Source organism: Zosterops lateralis, assembly GCF_965231275.1.
Source record: "Zosterops lateralis genome assembly, chromosome: 3".
Taxonomy (NCBI): domain Eukaryota; kingdom Metazoa; phylum Chordata; class Aves; order Passeriformes; family Zosteropidae; genus Zosterops; species Zosterops lateralis.
In genome coordinates this window covers 110,444,926-110,471,332 of record NC_139764.1, presented here as the reverse complement: position 1 = coordinate 110,471,332, position 26,407 = coordinate 110,444,926, and the positions used below count along the sequence as shown (strand labels likewise).

General features: G+C 48.7%; 2 protein-coding genes across 2 annotated transcripts; both read left to right on the top strand.

Annotated features, from left to right (window-relative positions):
* Positions 1-128: 128 nt before the first annotated feature.
* MCM3 (minichromosome maintenance complex component 3) lies at positions 129-11,219 on the top strand. Its single transcript, XM_083857796.1, has 17 exons — positions 129-227; positions 767-879; positions 1,450-1,658; positions 2,223-2,353; positions 3,094-3,332; positions 4,036-4,144; positions 4,727-4,880; positions 5,954-6,085; positions 6,565-6,773; positions 7,592-7,766; positions 7,882-8,008; positions 8,754-8,904; positions 9,044-9,184; positions 9,403-9,509; positions 9,854-9,936; positions 10,464-10,539; positions 10,735-11,219. Exons 1-17 carry the CDS (start codon positions 147-149, stop codon positions 10,931-10,933), a joined length of 2,436 nt encoding a protein of 811 aa, XP_083713922.1. The 5' UTR covers positions 129-146; the 3' UTR covers positions 10,934-11,219.
* Positions 11,220-16,064: 4,845 nt separating this feature from the next.
* LOC310907437 (interleukin-17F-like) lies at positions 16,065-18,760 on the top strand (the record flags this gene model as incomplete). Its single annotated transcript, XM_083857651.1, has 3 exons — positions 16,065-16,088; positions 17,015-17,235; positions 18,523-18,760. 3 exons carry the CDS (start codon positions 16,065-16,067, stop codon positions 18,758-18,760), a joined length of 483 nt encoding a protein of 160 aa, XP_083713777.1.
* Positions 18,761-26,407: the final 7,647 nt, after the last annotated feature.

The following is a 26,407-nucleotide window of genomic DNA, read 5'->3' as shown; positions in this document are numbered from 1 at the left end:
GGGGCGGACCGGGGGCTCTGAGCGGATCGCGGGGCCTGAGCCGATCGCGGGGCCGGCCCGGCTCCCTCGGCCCTCACCGCCTTCCCGGCAGCAGCGGCAGCAGCAGCAGCAGCAGCGGAGGCATCCGTCCCAGGGCGGCCGGCAGAATGGCGGCGCCGGCGGGCGGCCTGGAGGATGCGGAGCTGCGGGAGGCGCAGCGCGATTACCTCGATTTCCTGGACGATGAGGTGAGACGAGCTGGGAGGCGCGGGTGCTGCGTCCCCTCCGTGTCCCCCGGGGTACATGATACCCTGATCCGTGTCCCCATGTCCCTCCCCCCTGTATCCTCGGGGATTGGGGGGCATCTCATCCCTGTGCGCCCCTGCCCCATGTCTGCTCCCAAAGTTCGGGAACACCTGGTCCCTATGCCCATCCGTCGCCCCTAATCCAAGTCCCCGGGAGTTGGGAACCTCCTGATCCTCCCTGCCATGTACCCCAGGGAGTTGGGAGATCCTGGTCCCTGTCCCCCCCAGTCCTGGTCCCTGTCCTCCCATTCCTAGCGGAGGTTAGGGAGCACCTGGTCCCTGTCCCCCCAGTCCTGGTCCCTGTCCCCTCATTCCTAGCAGGGGTTAGGGAGCACCTGGTCCCTCTGTTGCCCCTTCCTGCTTAGCCGGTGGGATAAAAGGGATTCAGCTCTGCAGGAATGAACACCTGGGGGGTTTTTCACACAGGCAGACATGCAAAGTGAGTTGCTTTTTGGGTGTCTTTCCCCCACTCCCGTTTGCAGGAAGATCAAGGGATTTACCAGAGCAAGGTCCGGGACATGATCAGTGACAACCAGTATCGGCTCATTGTCAACATCAACGACCTGCGGCGCAAGAACGAGAAGAGAGCCAGCAGGTGGGTGTGGGGCACTGGGGGCACCTGAGGCACTGGGCTTGACAGGGCTTTCAAAGGTCCAGCCCTGGTTCTGCAGGTCATTTGCCACAAGAAAGCACCAAACCTTGTCCTCTGGTGAAAGCCAGGGCCTCCCCACCCTCACAGGGAACAATTCCTTCCCAGTATCCCATCTAACCCTTCCCTCTGGCAGCATGAAGCTATTCCCCTTGTCCTCTCCCTCCATCCCTTGTCCCTGTCCCTGTCCAGCTGTCTTGGAGCCCCTTTAGGCACTGGGAGGGCCTCTTAAGGTCTTCTCCAGGCCGAACAACCCCACTACTCTCAGCCTTTTTGAGGATATTTTGGACCAGCCTTGCCAATCTGGCCAGGGACATGTGAGGATTTTCCTAGATATGCTTGGAGTTGTTCTCCTCCTGGCTGTCAGTGCCAGTGCACCTCACACAGAGCTGCAATGGACTTCGTTTTTTTTTTTTTTTCTGCTCCTGGTAAACTCATGGAGCAAGGAGGGGTGTGGGAAAAGTGTTGAGGAGGAAGGGGTTGACCCATGTGCTGTGTCACCTCCCTGTGCTGCAGGCTGCTGAGCAATGCCTTCGAGGAGCTGATCGCCTTCCAGCGCGCCCTGAAGGATTTTGTCGCCTCCGTCGACGCCACCTACGCCAAGCAGTACGAGGACTTCTACATTGGGCTGGAGGGCAGCTTTGGCTCCAAGCACGTGTCCCCACGGACACTGACAGCCTGTTTCCTCAGCTGCATCGTTTGCGTGGAGGGCATCGTGACAAAGTGTGAGATTGGGGGACACACAGGGGCTGTGGGTGGGGAGGAGGAGCTGGAGCCATCCAGGAGCTGTGGTGTGGAGAGGGACTTCGATCATGGGTCTGGAGGGACAGGACAAGGGGGAGTGGCTTTACACTGACAGAGGGTAGGGTTAGGTGGGATATTGGGGAGGAATTTTTCCCTGTGAGGGTGGGGAAGTCCTGGCACAGGTTGCCCAGAGAAGCTTCCATCTCTGAACTTGTCCAAGGTCACTTTGGACAAGGCCTGAAGCAACCTGGGGTAGTGGAAGGTGTCACTGCTTGTGTCAGGGAGTAGAACTGGGTGACCTTTAATGTTCCTTCCAACCCAAACCATTCCATGATTCTGTGTCCTGCCAACCTGGGCCAGGGAACAGGGAGCTTGGCTGAAGGTCTTGAGTGTTGGGATGGTCTTTAAAATCAGCAAATCGCTATCCATGTTTGACAAGGAGTTGTGACCCAAGTAATTTTAGTGTTGGAGACCCTTTTGGGGGCTGTCGGCTGACAGAGGTGTGGGACATCTCAGCTCCTAAGTCCTCTCTTTTTCACCCCCAGGCTCTCTGGTGCGTCCCAAAGTTGTCCGGAGTGTCCATTATTGCCCAGCTACAAAGAAAACCATTGAGCGCCGATACACAGACATGACCTCCCTGGATGCTTTTCCATCCAGCTCCATCTACCCTACAAAGGTGAGGTGAAGCAGGAGCAGGTTCCTTTAGGGATAATGTGCTAACTTCAGTATAGAGCTGGTGAGCTCCAGCCTCCAGTCCTGCTAAACAACCTTTTCACAGAATTCACAGGTTGGAAGAGACCTTTAAGATCATCGAGTCCAACCCATGTCCTAACACCTCAACTAAACCATGGCACCCAGTGCCCCATACCGTCTTTTTTTGAAGACATTCAGGGATGTTGACTCCAACACACTCCACCACCTCCCCAGACCATTCCACTACTTTATTACTCTTTCAGTAAAAAACTTTTTCCTAATATCCAACCTTTATTTCCCTTGACACAGCTTAAGACTCTGTCCTCTCATTCTGTCATTGCTGCCTGGAGAAGGAGACCGACCCCCACCTTTCAACCTTTCAGGAAGTTGTAGAGAGTGATAAGGTCACCCCTGAGTCTCCTTTTCTTCAGGCTAAACAACCTCAGCTCCCTCAGTTATTCCTCACAGGGTTTGTGTTCCCAGCCCCTCACCAGCCTCATTGCCTCCTCTGGATGCGCTCAAGTGTCTCAATGTCCTTCCTGAACTGAGGGGCCAGAACTGGACACAGCACTCAATGTCCATCCTAAACTGAGGGGCCAGAAACTCAAGCCTTGTGCAGCTTGGGTGATGCAGCCTGTACTCCCCCTGCTCAGCTGCCCCCACCTCTCCTCCCTGCTCTCCTGAAAAGCGGTGCTCATCTTTTACTTTGGGTTCCTGCTTTAGGACGAAGAGAACAACCCCCTGGAGACAGAGTTTGGCCTCTCAGTGTACAAGGACCACCAGACCATCACCATCCAGGAGATGCCTGAGAAGGCCCCGGCGGGGCAGCTGCCGCGCTCGGTGGATGTGGTTCTGGATGATGACCTGGTGGACAGGGTGAAGCCTGGGGACCGCATCCAGGTGGTGGGGACCTACCGCTGCCTGCCAGGGAAGAAAGGGGGCTACACTTCAGGCACTTTCAGGTGGGTCTTTTTGGGATTCAGCCCTCCCACCCTGCTTAGCTGGGTCTCTGGAAGGTGGGATGTTGCAGGTGGCCATCAGGGAGGTTTGGGTCAAACAGTGGTTTAAATCTCTTGGAAGTGGTTTGCAGCTTGATCCTGTTTACCAGATATGCTGAGTTGCAAAGGAGCCCCAAGGATCGTTGAGTCCAGTTCCTGGCCCTGCACAGGACAGTCCAGCAATGCCACCTTGTGCAGCCCTCAGAGCATTGTCCAAACTCTCCTGGAGCTCTGGCAGCCTTTGGGCCATGCCCATTCCCTGCGGAGCCTGTTCAGTGCCCCAAAACCCTCTGGGGGAGGAGCCCTTCCCTGATATTCAACCCAAACCTCCCCTGACACAACTCCAGCAGTTCCCTCAGGTCCTGTCACTGGTCACCAGAGAGAGATTGGTGCCACTTCTCCACTTCCCCTTGTGAAGAAGCTGTAGACTGTGGTGAGGTCTCCCCTCACAATGTGCAGCTGTGACTTCCAGCTGTGCCCAGAAGGGTTTGGATGCTTTAAAAAATGCTCCATTAATGGTCCAGCACAGTCAGATCAAGGGTGATGCAGCTGCCAAAGCTTCCCAGCCCCTTCCAGGGTTTCCTAGAGCAAGTGATGGCCCTGTGGAAGCTTCTGCTGTGTTTTTGTGGGATTTACAGAGCTGACCACAGCTATGTCCCTTCTCCAGGACCATTCTCATTGCCTGCCACGTGAAGCAGATGAGCAAAGACGTCCGACCTCTCTACTCTGCTTCAGATGTGGCCAAGATCAAGAGGTTCAGCAAGAGCCGCTCCAAGGTATCCAAGTCTTGTGTCCAGGCATGAAGTTTCAGCTTGGCTTGTACCTAAGGAGGTTCTTGTTGGGTTGCAAGTAACTCTTCAACCCTCTTAGCAGGTTGTTGGATTTTCTAACTAATTCTCTTTGAATTTTCTGCTTAGACTGTGATCAGGCCCTGTTGTTTTTCTTGCTGTTTCTGTATTGCTTGCAGAGCATCCTTCCTGCTGGCAGCTCTGCTGTGTCTTGACCCTACCAGCAGGTTTCCAGGGAATTTCTTCTGCAGGAGAAACTCCTCTTTTCTCATCCCAGATTGAGATAATGGGGTTCTGCTGCAGTCTGTCATGCTCAGAGCTTTCCTTTGTAGCACAGAGAGGAGCAAGCCTTGCTCTCACAGCTTTTTTTTTGGGTGACAGTGACAAGATGATCCTGTCAAATAAATCCCAATGTTAAAGAAAACAGTCTTCTTTCCAAATAATTTTCATCCATGTGGCTCTGTGATAGAAATAAGCTGAAATTTGGGCTGAAATGGTCTTTTGAAGTATTGCTTGTTCTTGCTTGCTCCAGCCCATGTCATGAGCCATGCTCTGCCTCTTCTGCCTTAGGATATCTTTGACCAGCTGGCCAGATCCCTGGCTCCCAGCATCCACGGGCACGAGTACATCAAGAAGGCCATTCTCTGCATGCTGCTGGGAGGGGTGGAGAAGATCCTGGAGAATGGGAGCCGCATCCGAGGAGACATCAACATCTTGCTGATAGGTCTGGGAGGGCTGGGCAGAGGCACCCTTGGGTGGTGTTGTTGGGGGTGAGGTGAAGGATTCTGGATTTTAGTTTTGTGGAGTAACTGAGGTTAGAAAGGACATCTGGAGGTTCCTGGTCCAGGGACGTGCACAGGGCTGAGCTGGTGTCGCTGGTAGGTCAGGTTGCTTTGGGACTTGTCCAGTTGGTTTTGAACATATCCAGGGATGGAGATGTGTCCAGATGTGGAATCATCAGCACAAGAAAGATGTGGACCTGTTAGAGTGAGTGCAGAGGAAACCTTGGACAGGAGTGCAAGGACTGGACCCCCCTGCTCTGGAGCCAGGCTGGGAGAGCTGGGGTTGTTCAGCCTGGAGAAATCTCCAGGGACACCTTGGAGCCCCTTCCAGTGCCTAAAGGGGCTCCAGGAGAGCTGAAGAGGGACTTGGGACAAGGACCTGGATGGGGAGGACACAGGGAATGGCTTCCCACTGCCAGAGGGCAGGGTTAGATGGGATATTGGGAAGGAATTCTTGGCTGTGAGGGTGGTGAGGCCCTGGCACAGGTTGCCCAAAGAAGCTGTGGCTGCCTCTAGATCCCTGGAAATGTCCTGGAGGGTTGGATGGGCCTTGGAGCAACCTGGGATAGTGGAAGGTGTCCTGGCCCATGCCAGGGGTTTGGAATGAGGTGACCTTTATTGCCCCTTCCAACCCAAACCTGTCCATGGTTCTAGGGGATCCCATGACCTCTGTGAGCCATTATCCCAGTGTTTGCCCATGGTCAAGGAGACTTGTTTTTCTGTTTCTGCTGTCCAATTGGGGTTCCTATGGTCTGAGTTGTCCCCATTGCCTCTTGTCCCATCCCCATCACCTCAAATCTCTTATCTCCTCTATTTCCTCCCATGGGATTATTGATGATGGTGGGAAGATTATCTGCTTACCTTATTTTAATTAAGTTGGAACAAAACCCTTCTGTCCCTTTTCCCCTCCACCTATCCCTGCCCTGAACACCCCCAAACCAGACACAGGGTGATGGTGCTCTTGACATCCAGGGGATGAGTTATTCATTCCTAAATGTGCCATTCTCCATCCCAGGAGACCCTTCTGTGGCCAAATCCCAGCTGCTGAGGTATGTGCTGAGCACGGCACCCCGGGCCATCCCCACCACTGGCAGGGGCTCCTCTGGTGTTGGTCTCACTGCTGCTGTCACCACGGACCAGGAGACAGGTGAGGAGCTTTGGGGTGATGACTGTTTTCCTCCTGGCAGGGACTCCAAAGGCTACTGATCTCAATGATCTGGGAGGTCTTTTCCAATTTAATGATTTTGTGATGTTCATCCTGCAGTGACACTTCTTGCAGGATTTGCTCCACCAGGAGCTTTATGGTAATGATCATTTGGGATCGTGGGATCCTGTGGTTTGGGGTATTTTCTCCACCTCTCTCAGGTGGTGGTTTTCTTTACTCTTCTTCCACTTGGTGCCACATCTGAGGGCTTAGCAGCAGCTTTCCTCGTGGGAAGACATTCCTAACCCTGATCCTTACCCTAAGCATTCTCTCTGCTGTAGAGTTGGGTCGGAGAGCAACCCAGAAGGACACTGCTGCTCCTTGAAGTTCACCCTCATCCTAGGAATGACGAGTATGGCAGGGCAGGAGATGTGCAGGGCCAGGGGATGGTCTTGACCCTGTTTTTCCCCATCCCATCCCAGGGGAGCGGCGGCTGGAGGCAGGAGCCATGGTGCTGGCTGACCGGGGTGTGGTGTGCATCGACGAGTTCGACAAGATGTCTGACATCGACCGCACGGCCATCCACGAGGTGATGGAGCAGGGACGGGTCACCATCGCCAAGGCTGGAATCCAGGCCCGCCTCAACTCCCGCTGCAGCGTCCTGGCCGCTGCCAACCCCGTCTACGGCCGGGTGAGTGCTGCTCTTACCCTTCCCTGGGCAAGGGAGGATGCTGGGAGGGTAAATTCCAAAGGATTCCCCAAAGCAGTGAGTTGGATGCATGGCACAGTGAAGAACTTGTTGGTTTGGTGTCTGTTGTGGTCGTGGCTCTCTTGGAGGAGAGGGGAGTTCCTGGGGTTTCTCACCCTGTTTTGGTTCTGCCTGGGTGTTGTGGCAGCCCAGTGGACCCTCATGCTGGTGGTGGCGAGTCTCAGTCTTGGTGTGTCATCAGGGTTCGCAAAAAATACTTGTTTTCCTTGGAAAAAGAGCCTTGCAGGGTGGGGAAAAGTTGCTGTACTGCTGCAGCAGGCTGAGTTTGGTGTGGTGTCCATCCATCCATCCATCCATCCATCCATCCTTTCAGGCCTTGCTCAAGGAGGCAACCCAACCTCCCCGGCAGCCAGGACTGGCCCCTGAGTGTCGTCGTAGGACACGAAAGAAAGATGAGAAACTGCAAATATTTCAGAAGGCAAAGAGCATAGAAAAAAAGGCTTTATTGTCTAATTCTTACAACCTTTCATAAGGTGTTCTGATACAGACTTAACATGATTGGTGAATAGGAATGACACCTCTCTAATCCCATTGGTTAAACTAGAGAAACAGCAAAACACCACCTGGAGAAATACTGTTTTTAGAAAGGATAGTTGTTTGCCAAGATTGTTTAAAGAAGAAGCTTTTTTGAGAATTTTTTCCTTGGGAAAAAGTTAGCAGGCTAAAATCTCTCAGACCCAGAAATATCAGGCCCACGCCTGAGGGTCTCCTGTAACCCCTCCTGCTGTCCTTCCCCCCAGTATGACCAGTACAAGACGCCCATGGAGAACATCGGCCTGCAGGACTCGCTGCTCTCCCGTTTCGACCTGCTCTTCATCGTGCTGGACCAGATGGACCCCGAGCAGGACAGGGAGATCTCGGACCACGTCCTGCGCATGCACCGCTACCGCAACCCCAACGAGCAGGACGGGGATGGTGAGTCCTGTCCCTCCTCGGCCAGGTGTCACCCCTTGGGGGCAGCTCTTTCTGGGGACTATTAGAAGCTGCTCAAGAGGGTAAAATCCTGTTCTCTGTACATTCCCCTTTCCAGCCATGCCCCTGGGCAGTGCTGTGGACATGCTGGCTACGGATGACCCTGACTTTGTGCAGGAGGAGGAGCAGGAGCTGCAGGTCTATGAGAAACATGACGACCTCCTGCACGGGCCCAACCGCCGCAAGTGAGTCCTGCCATCCCCTGGAGCTCCCTGAGGGTGTCCAGCACTGGGTTCATATTGAATTTCTTGCTGAGCCAGATGTTTTTATCTCCACGAGGGTTCAATACACTCTGAGGGTGTCCAGCACTTCTCAGAGTGGCTTAGAATAATTGCGAGATGGCTGTTCAGGTGTGCTTTGAAAATCAAAAGGTTTTAATAAATGAGAAAATAACAAACAATATAAAAACAAAACAGAAGCCATCCTTACACCTGGCTAAGACACCCCAAAAAGCCTTGAGCACCTCTCTGCTCCTTCCTAAGTACTTAATGTTTCAGGAGGGCTTTTGGCTTGCTGCCCAATAGAAACTAGCTACGTTTCTGAAGAACAGCTACAGACACCAACAGGTGCCTTGGACTTGGCAGTGAGCCAACCACACTGTAAGAAGGGCATGGAAGATTCTGGTTTTTCTTCCTTAAACGTCTTGAAGTGAAACTGAAACCCTTTTCTCATTTGGAAACTTTTGCTTGGATGTGAGGATGCACTGCAACAGGTTCATGGGTTTTGCCTGAGGACCCAGACAGTGCCAGTGATGCTCCAGCTGATCCATGGGTAGGATGCTAAGGGAGCCTTGCTTGATCTCTTGTGCCAGGCAGGTGGGGAACATCAGGAGCTGAATTCCCTACACACATGAATGCTCCTGAAGGGGTATAAACGGATGGGAAGCCCATCCCCACTGTGGATAACGTGGGTGTACGTGCATTCCCACAGGGAGAAGGTGGTCAGCATGGAGTTCATGAGGAAGTACATCCATGTAGCAAAGATGATCAAGCCCGTGCTGACAGAGGAGGCGGCGAGTTACATCGCCGAGGAGTATTCCCGCCTGCGCAGCCAGAGCCAGATGAACTCGGACGTGGCCAGGGTGAGTCCTGGGAGCAGCTCCCTCTTGGGCCAGCAGGAGGGAAACTGAGGCACAGGCCTCTTTTCTTATGGGTGTTTTCCACCTTGGATGTGACACTTCTCTGTGAGGGTCACACAGAAACCTCTTTCTGTCCCTCCAGACCTCCCCCATCACAGCCCGGACCCTGGAGACCCTGATCCGCCTCTCCACAGCCCACGCCAAGGCCAGGATGAACAAGACTGTGGATATGCAGGATGCTGAGGCAGCTCTGGAGCTGGTGCAGTTTGCCTACTTCAAAAAGGTAGGGGGAAGGTGTCCTTCTGTTCCCAGGGGATCCTGAAATTGTCGTTGGAAAGGTTGGACTTGATGCAAGCTGAGCACCTGGGCTGCTGGTGTGAACTTTCCTGGACACAGTGTGGGATCAGGCCATCCCTTTGGGATTTTGGGTGCTTGGGGTTGGTCCCTAAAAGCAGCTTGAGTGAAAATGAGGTTTGAGTCCATCCTGCCTTTGCCACACAGGTGCTGGAGAAGGAGAAAAAGCGCAGGAAGCCAGTGGAGGATGATTCAGAGACTGAGAAAGAGGAAGATCAGGAGTCACAGGACAAGGAGGAGCGCAGGACAAGGAGGTAGGAGCACAGCAAGGGAGTGGGAGGCACATGGTACAAAGAGCACCAGCCTCTTTTGAGGTTGCCACAGGCCTTGGGGAAATTATCCATGTTTTGCTCAGCCAGGTGGTTTGTCCCATCCCATTTATGGTAGAGGGACATCATAATTTCATGGATAAAGAACTGGCTGTGGGAGCTGTGGGTGCCTCTGGATCCCTGGAAATGTCCATGGCCAGGTTGGGTGGGGCTGGCAGCAACCTGGGATAGTAGAAAGTGTTCCTGCCTATGGCAGGAGGTGGAACAGGATGATCCTTAAGGTCCCTTCCAACCCAGACCCTTGGGTGACCTCTCCTTCCCCCTCCCAGAAGGAAAAAGGCGCGCACGGAAGGCGAGGAGGGCTCCTACGACCCGTACGACTTCAGTGATGCTGAGGAGGAGATGCCACAGGGTGAGTCCCTGGGTTTGGTGACACCTGGCTCCTTGAGGGTGCTGCTGGGTCTGTACAGCCTGGGAAGAGCAATGCTGCTGTTACCTGTGGTCCCTGGCGTGGTACAGTACCATTCAGAACCACAAATCCATATGGGACAAGGTTAGATGGGATGTTAGGAAGGAATTCTTCCCTGTGAGGGTGGTGAGACCCTGGCACAGGTTCCCAAAGAAGCTGTGGCTGCCCCTGGATCCCTGGAAGTGTCCAAGGCCAGGCTGGATGGGCCTTGGAACAACTTGGGATAGTAGAAGTTGTCCCTGCCTGTGGCAGGGGTTGGAACTGAATGATCTTTAAGGTCCCTTCCCACCTAAACCATTTTGTGATTCTGTTGCTTATTAATTTTTTTTCCATTCACCTCCAAACCACAGCATAAATTACAGTATTGGGAGGCAGTTTGGCATCACCCTCTGTCCTGAGCCCAGCACTTTTGCTCTCTGGGTACTTGGTCACCAGGCACAGGGTGAAGGTAACTCTTCCTTCTGCTCCAGTTCAGGCACACCCTCCGAAAACACCCGAAGCCTCAGGAGCTGGGGAAGGGAAGAAAGTGGAGTTGGCTGAGCCAAGGTGAGTGAGGGCTGTCCCTGTGTGTCCACCTCCCCAGTGGCTCCAGGCTGTTATCCCATCCTCGAGGTGCATCTGTGATGTTCCCAGCTCCTGCTCTTGGCTTCCTTACTGAGTTCTGCTGCTGGAATGGGGAAGGGCTGAGGCATCCTGGGTTGTGAACAAGGATTTATGGATGATTTCCTCTCCCCTGACCAGGCTGAAGGCATTCAAGGCTGCCCTCCTGGAGGTGTTCAAAGCTTCCCATGCCCAGTCTGTGGGTCTGAAGAGTGTGATGGAATCCATCAACCGCGACAACCCCGAGCCTTTCTCGGCCGCCGAGGTGAAGATGGCCCTGGCTCACATGCAGGATGACAACCAGGTCATGGTGTCTGATGACATCATCTTCTTAATCTGAGCCCCTCTGGGTGCAGAAGCCAAAGTTTTTCATGGACTCTCAGCCTGGAGACTCTTGGTGTTGGAACACTTCGTGTGGCTGAGCTGGATTTTCGTGGGCTCAAGTCTCTGCATTTCCTTGCTGTGCATTGCTGCACCAAAAAGAAAGAGCCAGGAGGTCTGGAAGATCTTGCTGTCTTCAAAGTGGAGTATTTGGGAAGAGGTCTCTGTAAGGAGACAAAAGGAAAAACCTAGGAGCAAATTGTCAGTGTTCTTAATGTATTGTTTTTAGCTTTGGTCTTAAGAGTTTCAGCTTTTTAATAAAAAAATCTGGATTTAGGAATCCAGCATTCAGTAATGGTGATGGGAGGCAATATGAGAACTCCACTGTTAGTGAAACTTTTATTTCCCCCTTTTTTTTTTCCATTTTACCCCTATTATATAGTCTAGATCTGCTTGTCTCACAGGGAAGGGTGCCTCAAGCCTGTCCTGTTTGTTCTGCCCTTCCCACCCATCTTGTGGAGGATGATTCTTGGCAATGGTGTAGTCTGACCTGTTCCACTGCCCATGGGTCAGCTTGAATTTCCAGATTTCACACTCCAGATGGGGGTTTTGCCCCCAGGGAAGGACCTTGGAAGGTCTCAGAGCTGCCCAGGGAATGTGTCCCTGGCACAGATGGATTCCATCTCCTGCTCCTGCCTTTAGCCTGGGATCATGTCCTGGTGATGACAAACTTTCAAGAAAAGCTGAACACACAATCAGACCAGTTCTGGCTGCTTGTGGTCCAGAGCTGCTGAAGGTTTGGGTTTTTCTTTAATTTCTTTTTTTTTTCCTGGTGAGTTCGAGCTTTGGAGAAACCCCTGAACAGGTTTACTGGTGTCACTGCCCATTCCAGACACTTGCACAGCTCCTGCTCCCTTCTCTCTGGGTGCCATAAACCTTTATTTGGGTCATAAACGTGTCTATAGTGTTCACTTCATGACTGACTGTTCAGGGGGGTATAGAATTCCCACTTGTGGGGATACAGCTGCAGTTACACAGGTGGGATTTGTGCTGCTGTGGAAGGATTCAGCTGCCTGGTGAGCTCTGAAAACCAGATTTCAGAGCTCTTCTCCTCCAACACAGCCATGACAGCAGGTTTGGAGGGGATTTTGCATGTTTGCAGCCTCCTAAAGATCTCTGGGTGTGTGTATTGTGCTAATATAGAGCAACCCTGGACGTTCAGGCAGCAGGATCTAGCTGAAAGCAAAGACTGGTGAAAGTTAAACACAGATCCTCTTCTCTGGAGATGAGATGGGAGAGCTGGGATTGTTCAGCCTGGAGAAGCCTCTGGAGAGACTGAAGAGCCCCTTCCAGTGCCTAAAGAGACTCCCAAGAGAGCTGAATAGGGACTTGGGACAGGACACAGGGAATGGCTTCCCATTGCCAGAGGGCAAGGTTAGATGGGATGGTGGGAAGAAATTCTTTCCTGTGAGGATGGGGAGGCCCTTGGATCCCTGGAAGTGCCCGAGGCCAGGTTGGACAGGGCTTGGAGCAACCTGGGATAGTGGAAGGTGTCCCTGCCCATTCCATAATTCCATGATTTTATCTTTTCCCTGCCCTTAGAGCTGGGAGACAGCTAATGCTGAATTTCCCGTGAGAGGACAGCAGGAGGAGCCCCAGGGTAGAGAAATCTGATTATTTCCCTATCCTGCAGCCTGGGGCTGTAGGCTGTGGGTGATTAAATCCTCAGTGTGCTGGTGGCCACCTCAGTACCTCCTTTGCAGTTGGGAGAGGGATCTTTGTTGACAAGGGAGGAAACTGCCAAAGGTGGCTGGAGAGGCAGGAGCAACCTGCCGAAGTACAAACCATGTCCTGTGCTGCAGCTGAAATTTGTATGTGACCCTGTCATCTGGAGATTCAAATTTCAGCCTTTAGCTGCTGCAGGCTGTGGAAGGGCCTCTGAGCACCTGGACTAATGGAAGGGTGTCCCTGTCCGTGGCAGGGACACTGGGTGGTCTTTAAGGTTCTTTCCCACCTCTCCTATTCTGTGACTCAATGATCCATGAAAACCTGAACCCAAGTGTGTAACATACCCTGCAGTGCAGACAGTGCTGTTTCCTTATAAGAATTCAAGAGTAGAAGAGTTTTTGTAAGTGGAATTAAAATAATCTTTTATCTCCAAGTCTCCATCCCTGCTCCAAGCCTTGATGTGTGAGAGGCAAAAGCTTTTTGAGATATATAAGGAAAAAATCTTCCCTGTGAGGTTGGAGAGGCCCTGGCACAGGTTGGCCAAGAGAAGCTGTGGCTGCCCCATCCCTGGCAGTGTCCAAAGCCAGGGTTTGGAGCAACCTGGGCTTGTGGAAGGTGCCCCTGGCCATGGCAGAAGATTGGAACTTAATGATCTTTAAAGTCCCTTCCCACCAGAGCCATTCTGTGATTCTGCGAATAAAAGTATTTTTCCTCCCTTGTGATGATTCACGTTTGGTGGCCTCTTTTTGATTTTTTTTTTAGTAAACTTCAACTCAAGACAGGTTCAGTTGTAGGAAATTCTGGGTCAAAGAGGGAATCCCTGCTGAAGTTTACAAGCTGCTGAAGACACAAGAAGTGAGTGGAAATTTGTGGTGGGGGTTCCTAACCCAGTATTTGGCGCGGTAACGTCATTGCTTCACCGCATGTAACCATTTCCACTCAACCCCTTTCCTGCACAATCCAGCCCATTTTCATGGCAGTGCCCTTTCCTTTCACAGTGAGCACTCAGAGGGAAAAAAAGGAGGTCAAGTTCTGGGCTAAAAAAAGTGAATTTCTAGTAATTTTACCCTCTCTTGCTCTTCTGTGCTCCGTGTCGCATCTCAATAGATGCGCTGGTGAATATATGGGACAGTCAGAATAGGAGCGTGTGTCACAGCACTGGAGTTGCCTCAGGCGGACTTGGTAACCTGAAATGTGATAGATGTACAGGAGGAGAGTGTCTGGGCTCTGTGCTGCGGGTTGAGCCAGACCACAAAGTCATGACAACATCCTGCAATGATGTAAAGCATCAGTCAATGGAGATTTCTGCTGGTGTGATTCAAGAGGGGTGACAGAGCAGGGGCCATTAGTCCCTTTCTCCTTGGAAAGGTCTATGAATTTGTAGGTTTCTGATTTTTTTTTTTCTGTAGGACTGAAAATTTTATGAATCTGTTGATTTCCCGGATGACTGGAGATGAATTTGTGTGAAGAGTCCTACACTTTAGTCCTTGGCTTCCTGCTTTGTCACCAGACAGACACAAAAGGACCGCACTCACTTGGTCAGATTGTGAGAGTAAAAAAAGAAGGAAGTTTATTTGGGATTTTGACTTACATAGCTTTTGGAGTTCAATCAAGAATTAGAAAACAAAGTTGACACCTCTTTGACCCCACTGGTCAAACTCAAAGTCTATCAATTTGTCCTTCCCCCAAAAAGGAATACACAGTTTTCAAAACATCAAACAGTTTCTAAAACAAGAGAAGCAGTTGCTACAATATCACTTGAAAGTCTGTAAAAAGTTTCCCATACAACAACATAAACATCAGAAGGCTGAAAAAAATCAAAGCAGCACAGCTTGGCTACATAGCTTTGGGAAAGGTTTCTCTCAGGGCTTTTCTCCACAAATAAGCTCCATAAAGGTGTTATGTGAGAGGTTTTTTCTGCCATAAAAATAACTTTTACTCCCAAAGAGACCTGCTGGTGCTCCAGGGAAACACCACATGCACTCGTCTTTCCAGTTGGTGGCTGCTCCTTTCTGGATCACAGGATGCAGAATCCTCTTTCCACTTCTATTTTCATGCCTCCCTCTCCTATTAATTATTAAGTGAGAATTGTGTGATTGAGAGGGATTAAAACTTCCATGAATACAAAGGAGCAGGACCAAGTGGAGGAATTCAAATAAAGCTTTGACCCAGCCCTTTCAGGGCTGTTCAAGGACGATGGTCAACCCAAGTCCCACCAGACAATTCAGGAGAGGCTTTCCTCACACCACCTTGCTGGCTACAGGGCCATGGGACTTTTATTAGAGTGTTTTGGGATTGTGCAAGACTTAAGGGATGCACAAGAGCAGGAGCGAAGTCTGCAAAGGAAAGGATAAAAGTGGATCAGTAAGAAACTGTATGGGAGTGCTAAAGATACCAAAATGGACTAGCTCCAGATTATTCCATAAGTCTGGACTCCTCCTGGTGCTCCAGCCCCTTCCCCAGCTCCATTTGCCACCATGGATGTCCAAGGAGCCCATCCAGGAGAAATGCTGCTCCAAGGTCCACCCAGTTTACAGGGCCAGAGAAAGGACAGGAGACCAGTATTCTGGTCAACAGCACAGCTCAGGCAGGGACTATGAGTCAAAGCTGAACTAGAATGGGACTCCTTTGTGGTGGTGGTGAAGGCCAGTGAAGGTGGTCAGGGCCCTAACAGGGCGTGTATGTGTTTTCAGAGTTCTCCACAACGTGCCACCACATTGGGGAAGTGATCCCAGCTCCTGGTGCCCTGATATTCCCCAGCAGGAATTCCCCATACTCTTCCCCTGCCCAATCCCTGCAGGACACAGGGATCCCTTATTCAAGGTGGGTGTGGATTGTGCACTTGAAGGGAGTTTAAATGGTGAACTGCCATGTCCTGCCCTCATTTTGCAACCCCCATGGGGTGCCTGACTTTGCATCTTGCTGATCTCTGCTGTTGGGTTAGTTTGAGGTACATGGAAGTGCCTCCACATGTGTTTGTGGTGATGAAGGAACACTATTATTAGAAAGATGGGGGTGGGAAGGAGTAAAAAAAAAAAACCAAAAAAAGCAACAAACCTGCCTGAACAGTTTTTTTTTTTTCTTTTTTTTTTTTTTTTTTTTTTTTTTTTTTTTTTTTTTTTTCTTTTTCTTTCCTTATCTCTCGATCTTATTGGTTGACTTGGGATGCTGGTAGTAGTGTATCTTCTGTTTTTTGGAGGTAGATGGGAGGAAGTGGGCTAAAAATTGCAATATCAGCTCTTAACCTCAGGTCAGGTAAGCCAGCTGTGCTGCAATGGAAAAGGTGCCAGTGCCACAGCTTTGCTATAAAATGGAGAGCACAACTGGCTTGGAGACACAAGCAGGGTTGAAAGGGTCTCAGAGAAGGAGAATTCTCTTGTCCTGTCACCCTAACATCCACCCAAAGCAGCAGGGAGGCTACCATGGCTTTCACCATCTTTGCTGGGGTAAGTACTTATATTTAAAATAAAGAGTAAGATGTATTTGCTGCAAGAGAGAAAGCAGAGTGCAGATCCCCTGATTTGTGCAGAAAACCCTTTTGGTCTTGCTGGGAGCTGGATGGGATGCTGAGTGTGTCTGATGCAGCTGCTTGGTGATTGAGTGACAAGGGTATAGTGGACTACCCAAATTTATTTCTCTCTTACTCATCAGCACTGCTGTTGTGGGATTGGCAGAGTCCTTTTTGCAGACAACATATTATCAAAATTGCTGAAATTTCACTGTGGCTACCTATGCATTTGAATTTCAACCTGGGTAGCATTTGCAGCACTGTCAGCTCCTGTGATTTTCTTAAAAACCCTGCATTTATTTTGTCTTCTTTTTAGGAACTGGACTTAATGATCCTTGTGGTTCCCTTTCAGTTTAGGATATTTTATGATTCTATTATTTACTAAAACTCTGCCTACTGGAAATGACCCGAGAATCCCAGATTTTCTTGGGAAAAGGGGCATTTCCAGCAGATGGCCGTGGGAGGCCAGTTTTTACTGTCCTGAGAAAGTCATGGCTGGGCAAAGTTTTAAGCTTAGGCACAGGGTCAGCCGAGTCCCAATTTTTAGATGAAAAGACTGAAAAAGATGAAGAAAAAGGCATTTTTAAATGAAAAGTCACACTCTGTGTGACTGCAGAGTAGGATCTTCATAGCTTGTTGGACAAATGTCCTTCCTGGTGGAGAATCAACTACAAACCAGAATTTAAATCAGAGTTTAGCACCAGCTATGATGAGTTTTAGTAACATCATTTTGCTGTTTGTTCCTCTTTTCGCACAAATAGAAATATGAAGATGGTCCAGTGATGGTCCAGTCTAACCAAGACTTGGCTCTTTGTGCTCTCCTGACTGGGCAGAACTAACGACACCTTTCTCTCTCTCCCCCAGTTCAGATCGCTGGTTTTGGTGCTGGTTTTAGCCCTCACTGTGAGGAGCTCACCCCACAGGAAGGCTGGTGCCTCTGTGAGGCTGAGGGAAGGTTGCCTGAACCAAAAGGATCCCAAATTCCCCACAACAGTCAAAGTTGACATCCGGATTGGCAACTCAGATCGCGCCTTTGGGATGGTCCATGATGTCAGGAACCGGTCTCTGGCTCCTTGGGATTACAGGTAACTGCTCAGCTTTTCTCTAAATTGTGAGGGCTGTGTCACAGATGGCTTTTTGTGGTAATTGTGATTCATTCTCAGCAAATGCCCACAGTCCCATTAATATTGGAAATGCTTCTTGACGCACCCTGACATTGCGATGTTGGGTGGGATTTCTTCAAGGGAAACTGTTTGCAGTGCAAGGGGATAGCACTGGAATGGTTGCTAATCATCTTGTCAGTCTTTATCGGTGACAGAATCATTTAGGTTGGAAAAGCCCTCTGAGGTCTTTGAGTCCAACCGTCCCCTCACCACTGACTCGTGTCCTCAAGGGCCACATCCACATGGATTTTAAAGCCCTCCAGGGGTGGTGATTCCACAACCTCCCTGGGCAGCTGTGCCAGACCTTAAAAACCCTTTTAGGGAAGATTTTTTCTTAATATCCAATCTAAACCTCTCCTGGAGCAACTTGTCCCTTGTTCCTTGGGAGCAGAGCCTGACCCTCCCTGGTTGTCCCCTCCTGTCAGGGAATTGTGCAGAGCCACAAGGTCCCCCCTGAGTCTCCTTTTCTCCAGGCTGAGCCCCTTTCCCAGCCCTCTCAGCTGCTCCTGGTGCTCCAGCCCCTTCCCCAGCTCCTCTGAGCAGCTTTCTAACCCCTCCACCCCCAGCCTGTAGTTTTGCATGGTGTTGAAATAATCATTAAATTAATTATCCCTCTAGGAAAAAAATGATGTGAGTACGTTGACATTTCACATTTTCCTGACAGAAAGAAACATCCTAATGCTGAAATTAAAACCAAACAAAAATCGATCAGCCAGTCGTGAGTTCTGTGTTACTTAACCCAGCTCCACTCCATTCATCAGCTCCTAAAGAATGATATTCTTTATTGCTGTAAAATATTGCAATATATTAAATATTGCTGTAAAATATCGCTTTCAAGATGCTGTATTTTATACAGCAGTCAATATTGCAGCAAAATATTGCAATATATTCAGTATTGCTGTAAAATACAGCATTCAAGATGTATGAATGGGAGCATGTAGAACATCCAATTTAATTCAATTGATTAAATAATTGATTAATAATTTAGTCAATTAAATTATTCAAGATGCTGTATTTTATACAACATTCAATATTGCTGCGTCCTCTCCTAGTGCTGATTCCATTTCTAGGAAATCACTGTGAAAACACTGAGGATAAGAGAATCCTTTGTATCCCATAATAAGAACGCACAGGCAAATAGGATGATGGAGAGATAAACAAGAAGATCCTGACAGAGCGCATAAATGAGTTTTTTGTCCCCATCCCCAGGCTGGACGAGGATCCCAACCGCTTCCCGCGGGTGATTGCCGATGCCCGGTGCCGCCTGTCAGGCTGTGCTGGGCCCCTGGGGCAGGAGGACCGCAGCCTCAACTCGGTGCCCATCAGGCAGGAGATCCTGGTGCTGCGGCGGGAGCAGCGTGGCTGTGTCCCCTCCTATCGCCTGGAGAAGAAAATGATCACCGTGGGCTGTACCTGCGTCACCCCCGTGGTCCAGCATCAGTCCTAGGGGCAACCCTGAGGGCAGGAAATATTGGGGAGAAGAAGTGTTTCCCATTAAAAAAATCCCCTTCTGGTGAAATTCCACAGCCTGACATCCCAGGAATTCGACAAATTGTCCTTCCGAATTTGAGCAAATTGTCCCCTGAAAGTCATGATATCCTTGCTGTTATTTATTTATTTATAGATTTTAGGATGAGGTCGGTGGTGATGGAGGGGAGAGCAAGAGTTTTGTTTGTGGCTCCAAGCAGTGAGAGGGGAAAGCAATGCTTCTTAAAAATTTATTTTTTCATTGTGGTTTATATCGGTTTGGTGAATCAGATTAATTGTAGTTTCCAAAGTTGTCCTTGGCAGTAAATTGACCTAATTGAATGTGTGCCCACCAGAACAAAAAATTCCTCATCCTGCACCTTCTCCTTCCCTTGTCCATCCCTATCCCATTTCCCTTCTCTGGCCATCGCTGCTCACTGAGATATTACTGGTGTCAGTCAGACATTGGTGCCACCAGGCCTGGCTGTCACCACATCTGGGTTTATGTCACTGCTGCAATTGATTTATTGCAAAACGTTTTGGGAGGTAATTGATTCCACTTGTTGAGTGCTGAAATGGTAAAGTACAAACAGGTATCTATATTTCTATTTATGTCTTCTATTTATGGCTCTATTTATGACTCTGTGTGTGCTCAGGATATATATAAAAAGATAAATTTAATCTATATTTATTCAATAACTTATCTGCCGAATAAAAATAATATTTTTAAAAAATGTTTTTTCGTGGTAATTCACAATGACAACAGAGGATGGGTTTGTGCTGCACTAACACTGAGAGATTTCAGCACAGATTAGGCATTTTTCTGTGCAGTGAGATGAGTAAGAGGCAGCAGAAGAGAACTTGCAGCCTAAAAGGATGAAAAGATGCAAAGAAGAGGCTGGAAGGAGTGAAGGGAGGTTCTGCAGGCAGTGGTGGCAATGGAATGAGGTTTCTCAGATCTCTGGGATGGTCTCTAGGGATGGTGGGAAAAGAGATGAGAGATGTCACATTCCAGGGCTTGCAAACAGAATTTGAAACGGTTCATTAGAGCTGGGAAAGGTCTGTCCTATCCTCTTCCAGGCAAGCTTTCATCCGTATAAACAGCCTCCTCCTCTCCCAGGTGAATAGCTGGCTGAGCAGAAAGGCAGGGAGATGTCAGATGGCTTCATCTCACTGCTCCTCAACCAGGTAATCTACAAGTGCTGGGATTAAAGTGGTGGATCAGGATCCCTCACATCAAGGAACCAGGAATTGTGCCTGCAGGGTGTGGTTTCCTGCTGAGCTGAGGTGTCCTGCCTTAGGAAATGAGGAATTGCCCTTTCCCTCCCTGAGCTGCACAGGAGCACAGCCTGGCACAGCTCACTGTTCAGGAGCTGGACTGGATGATCCTTGTGTGTCCCTGAGGATATTCCATGATTCTGCGACCGTCTACTCTTTTATCAAATCATTGCAACATTGCTTTTTTTTTTTTTTGACATTGCTCCTCTTCCATCTAGAGCTGAGCCAGGCTCTCAGACCTCTGACTTTGGTTCCTGCTTTGGTTTTAAGCCTGTGTTTCGTCTTTCATTTAAATCAGGACAAACCTGTGCAAACATTCTCATATTTCATTTTGACTGCACAGAAACTACTCTAACTTAAATATACCTAGCACTGGTAGACTCTGAGTTTCCTCCCCAGGGTGGGCCAGGTGAGTTGTTTGGTTTAAATCAGTGCCAGGTTGGATGGGGTTTTGGGCCACCTGGGATAGTGGAAGGTGTCCCTGCCCATGGCAGGGGGTGGAATGAGATCTTTGAGGGAGTCTTTGAGGTCCCCTCCAGCCCAAAACATTCCACGGTTCTGTGATCCTGTGATGACTCTGGTGCTTTTCGTTGGGTCAGGTGTGCTCTGTACCCCGTGGGTCACTGGGAGCCACTTCAACAATCCCTGGGTGCCCTTCTCCTCCAGTTACAAGCATCTGCACCCATTTGTGGCAGCAGCTGTTTTGTTATGACCACGGAGCTCTTCATGTGGCTCAGAGCCGACCCAGGGAGGCGTCTCCTGCTCTCCTCCTGCAGCAACCACTGACCAGGAAATCGCAACCACTTCTTCACTCCTGACCTACTTCTCTCCACAAACCTGCCCTGTGGGGCTGCCCTCACTTGTTTCTCGGGGAGAAAACTACCCTGCATCTCTCCTCTCAAGTCATTATTTGACACCAGATTCATGGCATAATCCTGTGCTGATGCTCCTGAACACCCCCCCAGCTTACCCTAAGAGTGGTCCTAACTGGATGGAAAATGAAGTAGCTAATTAGGAAAATATGTAGAGGATTAATTAAGGAAGACTCACCCATGGGCCATGAGGTTTTGCAGGCAGAGCTCTCAGCTGCAAACCACACACCTCTCACAAAGCACTGCTGCATTGCTTGTACGTGGAGTTTGTTTCCTCCTAATGGCATCGTTCTTAGAGTGCAGCAGCTTGGAAATACAAGCTTGGTTATTTTTTGGGGGGCTGGTTTTTGCTCCCAGCAATCCATTAATTTGGGGATTGAAACTAGATCATCTTTAAGGTTACTTCCAACATAAACCACCCTGTGATTCTATGAATTACAGAACAAGGCAAACAAATTTATGCTTCTTATAAACAGCACAGTCATATCAGCACTGAGAGCAAGTGTAATTCACAGCCTTTGCTACAGGCTTGGCTTGGTTTGTTCCCTTTGCAGCAGTGGACCCAGACCCTGGGTGCCCAGCTGGGCACCCCTGGCTCTGAATGGGGAGCACCCTCCAGGGACTGGGTTGTTTTACCAGGAGGAAAAGACACAGCTGGAGGTGTAGGAGCTGTGCCACAATATCTTCTTGTAACCTGCTGGGCTAAGCAGCCTCCAGTCACAGGTTGGTATCTGAGCTTTGTGGCCTTTCCTATTCCTTTTCTCTTCTGATTTCCTCTCCCTAACCTCCTACCTTTGTTTTTTGCTCACTGCTTCCCTTGGCAGCTGATCCTGGTGTAGCAGCTCCCATGGGATGTTGGATAGAGCACAATGCAGATCTCCCTGCATTACCATGGGCTGGGGGCACAGCAGTGACTCCAGCACAGGGAGATGCCTCCTCCCAGACCTGTGACCTGTGAATGTGTTGGCCAGAAAATATCTCAGGCCTCTTTGGACCCCTGACCACAGGCAGGTGCTCCTGGGATTGTTAAAAGGGACTGCAAGGCCACGGCAATCTATTCCACAGAAATCATTGCTTGGAAAGTGTTTGCAAAATTAAATATGGAAAGAATGCAAAGGTTGCAAGCTAAAAGGTTGAAAAACCCTAAGAATTATCTGTTTGGTAAGCCAGAGGGTTAATGGCTGGAAAGCTGACATGGTTTATTGGGAGTTTGACATTAAAGGGAAAATTTTAAGGCAATGAGCAATTTTCTGGTCAGTCCTGTGAGGATCTGTGGGGTGGTGCCAACACGATGGGTATAGATGATAGGATGAGTTTCCATATCAGCTGCAGGTTCTGGAGATGGCCCGAGAGACCAGACCAGAAACCTGCTCCCATGTCACCATCAACTCCAAAACAGGAGACTTTCCTTGACCTTCCCTGTGATGGTGGTGAGGCAGTGGCACAGAGAAGGTGTGGCTCTTCCATCCCTGGAAGTGTTCAAGACCAGGTTGGATGGAGTTTGGAGCAGCCTGGGATAATAGAAAGTGTCTCTGCCCATGGCAGAGGATGGAACTGGATGATCTTTAATGTCCCTTCCAACCCAAACCATCCTGTAATACACAATCTCCTTTTATCTCCTTCTCCCTTTTCCTTCTTTGATATTATTTTTAACCTTGTTCTCAAGAAGAATGAGTGGGCTGATTCTGCATTTTCCACAGCACTGTTGCAAGGCACTGACAAAAAAATTACCAAGTCTTCTTAAAACGTCTGTGATTGTCTGGTAGCACTTGGCAGAGCCAGAGCTGTTAGTGGGGATGGAACATCTGCTGGTGCTGGCTGTCAGCAGCTGAGCCCAGCTCAGCAGCAAACACAAACCGCACTTTATGCCTTTGCTGCTCACAAAGAGGAGTTTCAGGAGCTGAACTTCAGGTCCCTGTGTGTCCCTTCCAACTCAGGACATTCTAGGATTAAAAACATTTTTCATATTTTCTAACTATTCCCTGTATTTCCAGGGCTAGATAGTGGCAGTAGGTACAGCTCCTCAGCTCTTCAGAGAAATTCCTTCTTGCTTTTGGTGTAACTATTTATTCATTCTTCCTTCAGAAAAGTGGCTCAGCTTTTGTACCTTTTTCTATAACTTCAACAAAATATTAGAAGTATGTTTGACGCTCTTTGGAGCTCATAGACTGAAAAAATACTGTTTTCTGGGCACAGCTTTCCATGAGTGAGTAAAATCAGTACAAACTGTCATGTTTCTGTTTTATCTGCATTCTTAGTAAGCACAATATATTTGTATCATGATCAAGGTTCCCAGTTCTGGTAAATGAATAGAGATGATTTATCTCCTCCCTAACTTGACCCTATAATTTTTCAGGGTGGCTGTTTATTTCAGACTTCTGAAACTTGTGCTCTTGGCCTCCTTACAGCTGAATCTGCAGCACCTTTTACAAGCATCTGGTTTCTATCCAGATTGCTTTGATAAGTGGCAATGATGAGCACGATTATCTGCAAAAATCCAATCTCAATCTCCAATCCAATTCCCTCTCTGGTGGGTTATACCCACAGGTTGCCAAGACACTGCTGCTCAGATTTTGCAAACTGAAATGCAACTCAGATGGGGAGCAGTGCTGGACTGGAAACTTTTATGTTGGAGAGGGTTTTGCAGCAATTCCGCCCTCCTCCCTCCAATGACAATATCATTTAAGAGCATCAAATTAGCAAAAATTTGCACTGAAGCTCTTGAAAACAAGGAGGAACAATCTTTACCTGTCGAACCTCAAAGTGATAAGAGCTGTGTGTGGGTGAAAGAGGAGCTCTGCACTCTCTATCACTGTGATCATTATTGATTGTAGAAGAATAAGGAAACTGGTGAGGTCACCCTTGTCAGGATGCATCAGTTTGGGATTATTCTGCACCTTTCTGACTGAACACAGCAAGGAAGGAAATCAGTGCAGGAAAATCTCTTGGCTCATGGTGCCAGGAGTTAGGAGAGAACCTGCAGTCAGAAACAAAACAGTCCTCTGGCCCCATGAATCCAGCTTATTAATTAACCTATTAAATGCTTCTTCAGGAGCATATAGAACACCCAAGCAGCCTGTAGGTGTGAGCACAGAGTTGTCCAAATAAATGAAAAATGTTTCTGTCCTAAGGCTCAGATTTAGCTTGGTTGGTAGACGGTTCAACAAAAATCGTGCTGGTGAGAGGGAGATTGGTGTATCTTCACTAAGGCCAGGTTGAATGGGGCTTGGAGCAACCTGAGGTGGTGGAAGGTGTCCCTGCCCATGGCAGGGGAGTTGGAACTAAATGACCTTTAAGATCCTTCCAACCCAAACCATTCCATGATGATGACGCTGAACTGTAAAGTCTTTCTGCAGAAAGGTGTTGGCTTTTCAATGCTCCAGCTGTGTCATCTCTTTCTGACCTGCTTCTGAGTTTTTCCACCACAGCATAGCTCTCTCAGCATTTTCCAGTCCCCACTACACTCCAGCTAGTGGCACATGGCTTCCAGGGAAGAAAGGGTTGGACTTTCTGTGATTTTAACTGTTATTTGGGCTAATTGCAGACAATTTGATAAAATTCCTTCTAGGAGTGGTAGGACATTAGGAGATTACCTAAACAACAAAGAATCAAGTTCTGTTTCAGCCTTCCTGGACTGATATTTATATAAATCTTTGAAAACCTTGAAGGATGGGTGTTCCTTGAGGTTTTTTGTTTTAGGGTTTTTTTGAGTGGGGTTTTTTGAAGTCCATTCATGCTTAATGCTTGTGGGATGGTCAGCAGGGTAAAACTTCAGGACCTGCAGGAGACTTTAAGGAAGAATAACTGGAGATAAGGTCAGAAACTAATGAAGTTGAGATCATACACACTCCTAGATTCCTGTGTTTAGGCAAAGTTATATCAATGTTTGAAGGTAATTAAAGGTGTGGACAGGAGTTCATTGCTGTGATTGCAGGTACTGTGGTCAGCCTGAGTTACTCAATGTTTCCTTGGTCCATTGTTTCTCTGCCAGGTCAGGGAATGCTGTGGCTGTGCTGTGGGTTTAGGTTACAGGCTAATCCCTGACCCACCTGGAGTAGCTTAGAGAGGGTTTAGGCTCATTCAGCAGCTGGAGGGAGTAATGCCCCGGATCAAACATTGGGATGATCACAGCTGGATCTGGAGAAGATGCTTTCACCTGAGAGGACCTTCCCACTCCTTAGAGACTCTCAGCCCTGAGCTCTGTGTCTCTACAATTTCCGTATTTGCTGTCACATTTTACCAGTGGCACTTTGCCAGTGCCTCAGCAGGGCCACACCTCCCCCAGACAGCAGCAAAAAACCATCCACATCTTCACCAGCCAGCCTTGCCCTCTGAACCATGGAACATGTTCACTGGGGCACTTTTAACCCGAATGTGCTTTAAATGAACCCACCTGCCGTGCCAGACACCCACCCACGCAAAGCTCCATCCAAACGCAGCTGAAGCGCTGTGTCAGGGTGTGCTCCACATTCAAGGTGCTGAAAACGTGTTGGGAGGGCATGAGCACAGAGAAAAATCACTGATTGCAATCAGCCAGATGTGGTTAATTGCTTCAGTCACCCACCTGACTCTCGTGAGCTTTCCCCAGGTGGTGTTTCTGTTCCAGGGAAAATGGGTTGAAATGAGTTGGGATGAGATTCACAGATGATGTTGGAGTGGAGTTAAAGCTCAGCAGTGGAAATGCACTCACTGTCTTAGGGGAGGGAGTTTCTTCCCTCCCAGAGAAGTATTCAAAGTATGGTGTTGAACCCACCTTTACAAACCCTTTTTCAGTCAGATAATTAGGTGGACAACTGAGTAGTTGCCCAGTAGAATTTTTTTTCTTTTTTTGCTTCTCCGTGTTTAATGTGAATCTCTTTGATACCACTCTATAAATAATCTTCCTCCAAGTATCTTAACCTCTCTATTGGTTCTCCCTATTTTTTTTTTTTTCATCGTCTTTATATTCTACTGCTGCAGAGGTAGATGTTATCAAGAGAATTTGAGGCTTTAGAGGCTTTAGCATCACGTAAATCTATTTTATGGTCACGATTGAGTGATTTCTTGTCTTATCAGGAATGTTTCTTTAGAAAGAAAGGAGAATATCAAAGAATTTTTCACTGACATTTTTATTACGCAAAGATAAATAAACGTTACCTTAATACTTTAAAAAATTATATTAGAATAATATATTATTATAATATTTTCCACCAGCATAAATAGATTCACATAAATAGACATTTCAAAGTGTAAACTAAGGATGGGTAAAATTCCTATTACTTTTCAGCTTGGTGCATGGAGGTGCCTGGATTCTCAATTTGTGGAGCTCAAGGTTATGGAGGAAAAAGCATTAAATTTTTTTAACTGAGACATCAAATTTTCAATATATTCTGTTATACCCTAGCTAATTTTTATGGCTTGATTCAGCTTTTTGGAGGCTGGATCAGGCCCCTTCCATGCAAGGAAGTTCTCTGTGGCTCTTGCACCTCCATCTCTCT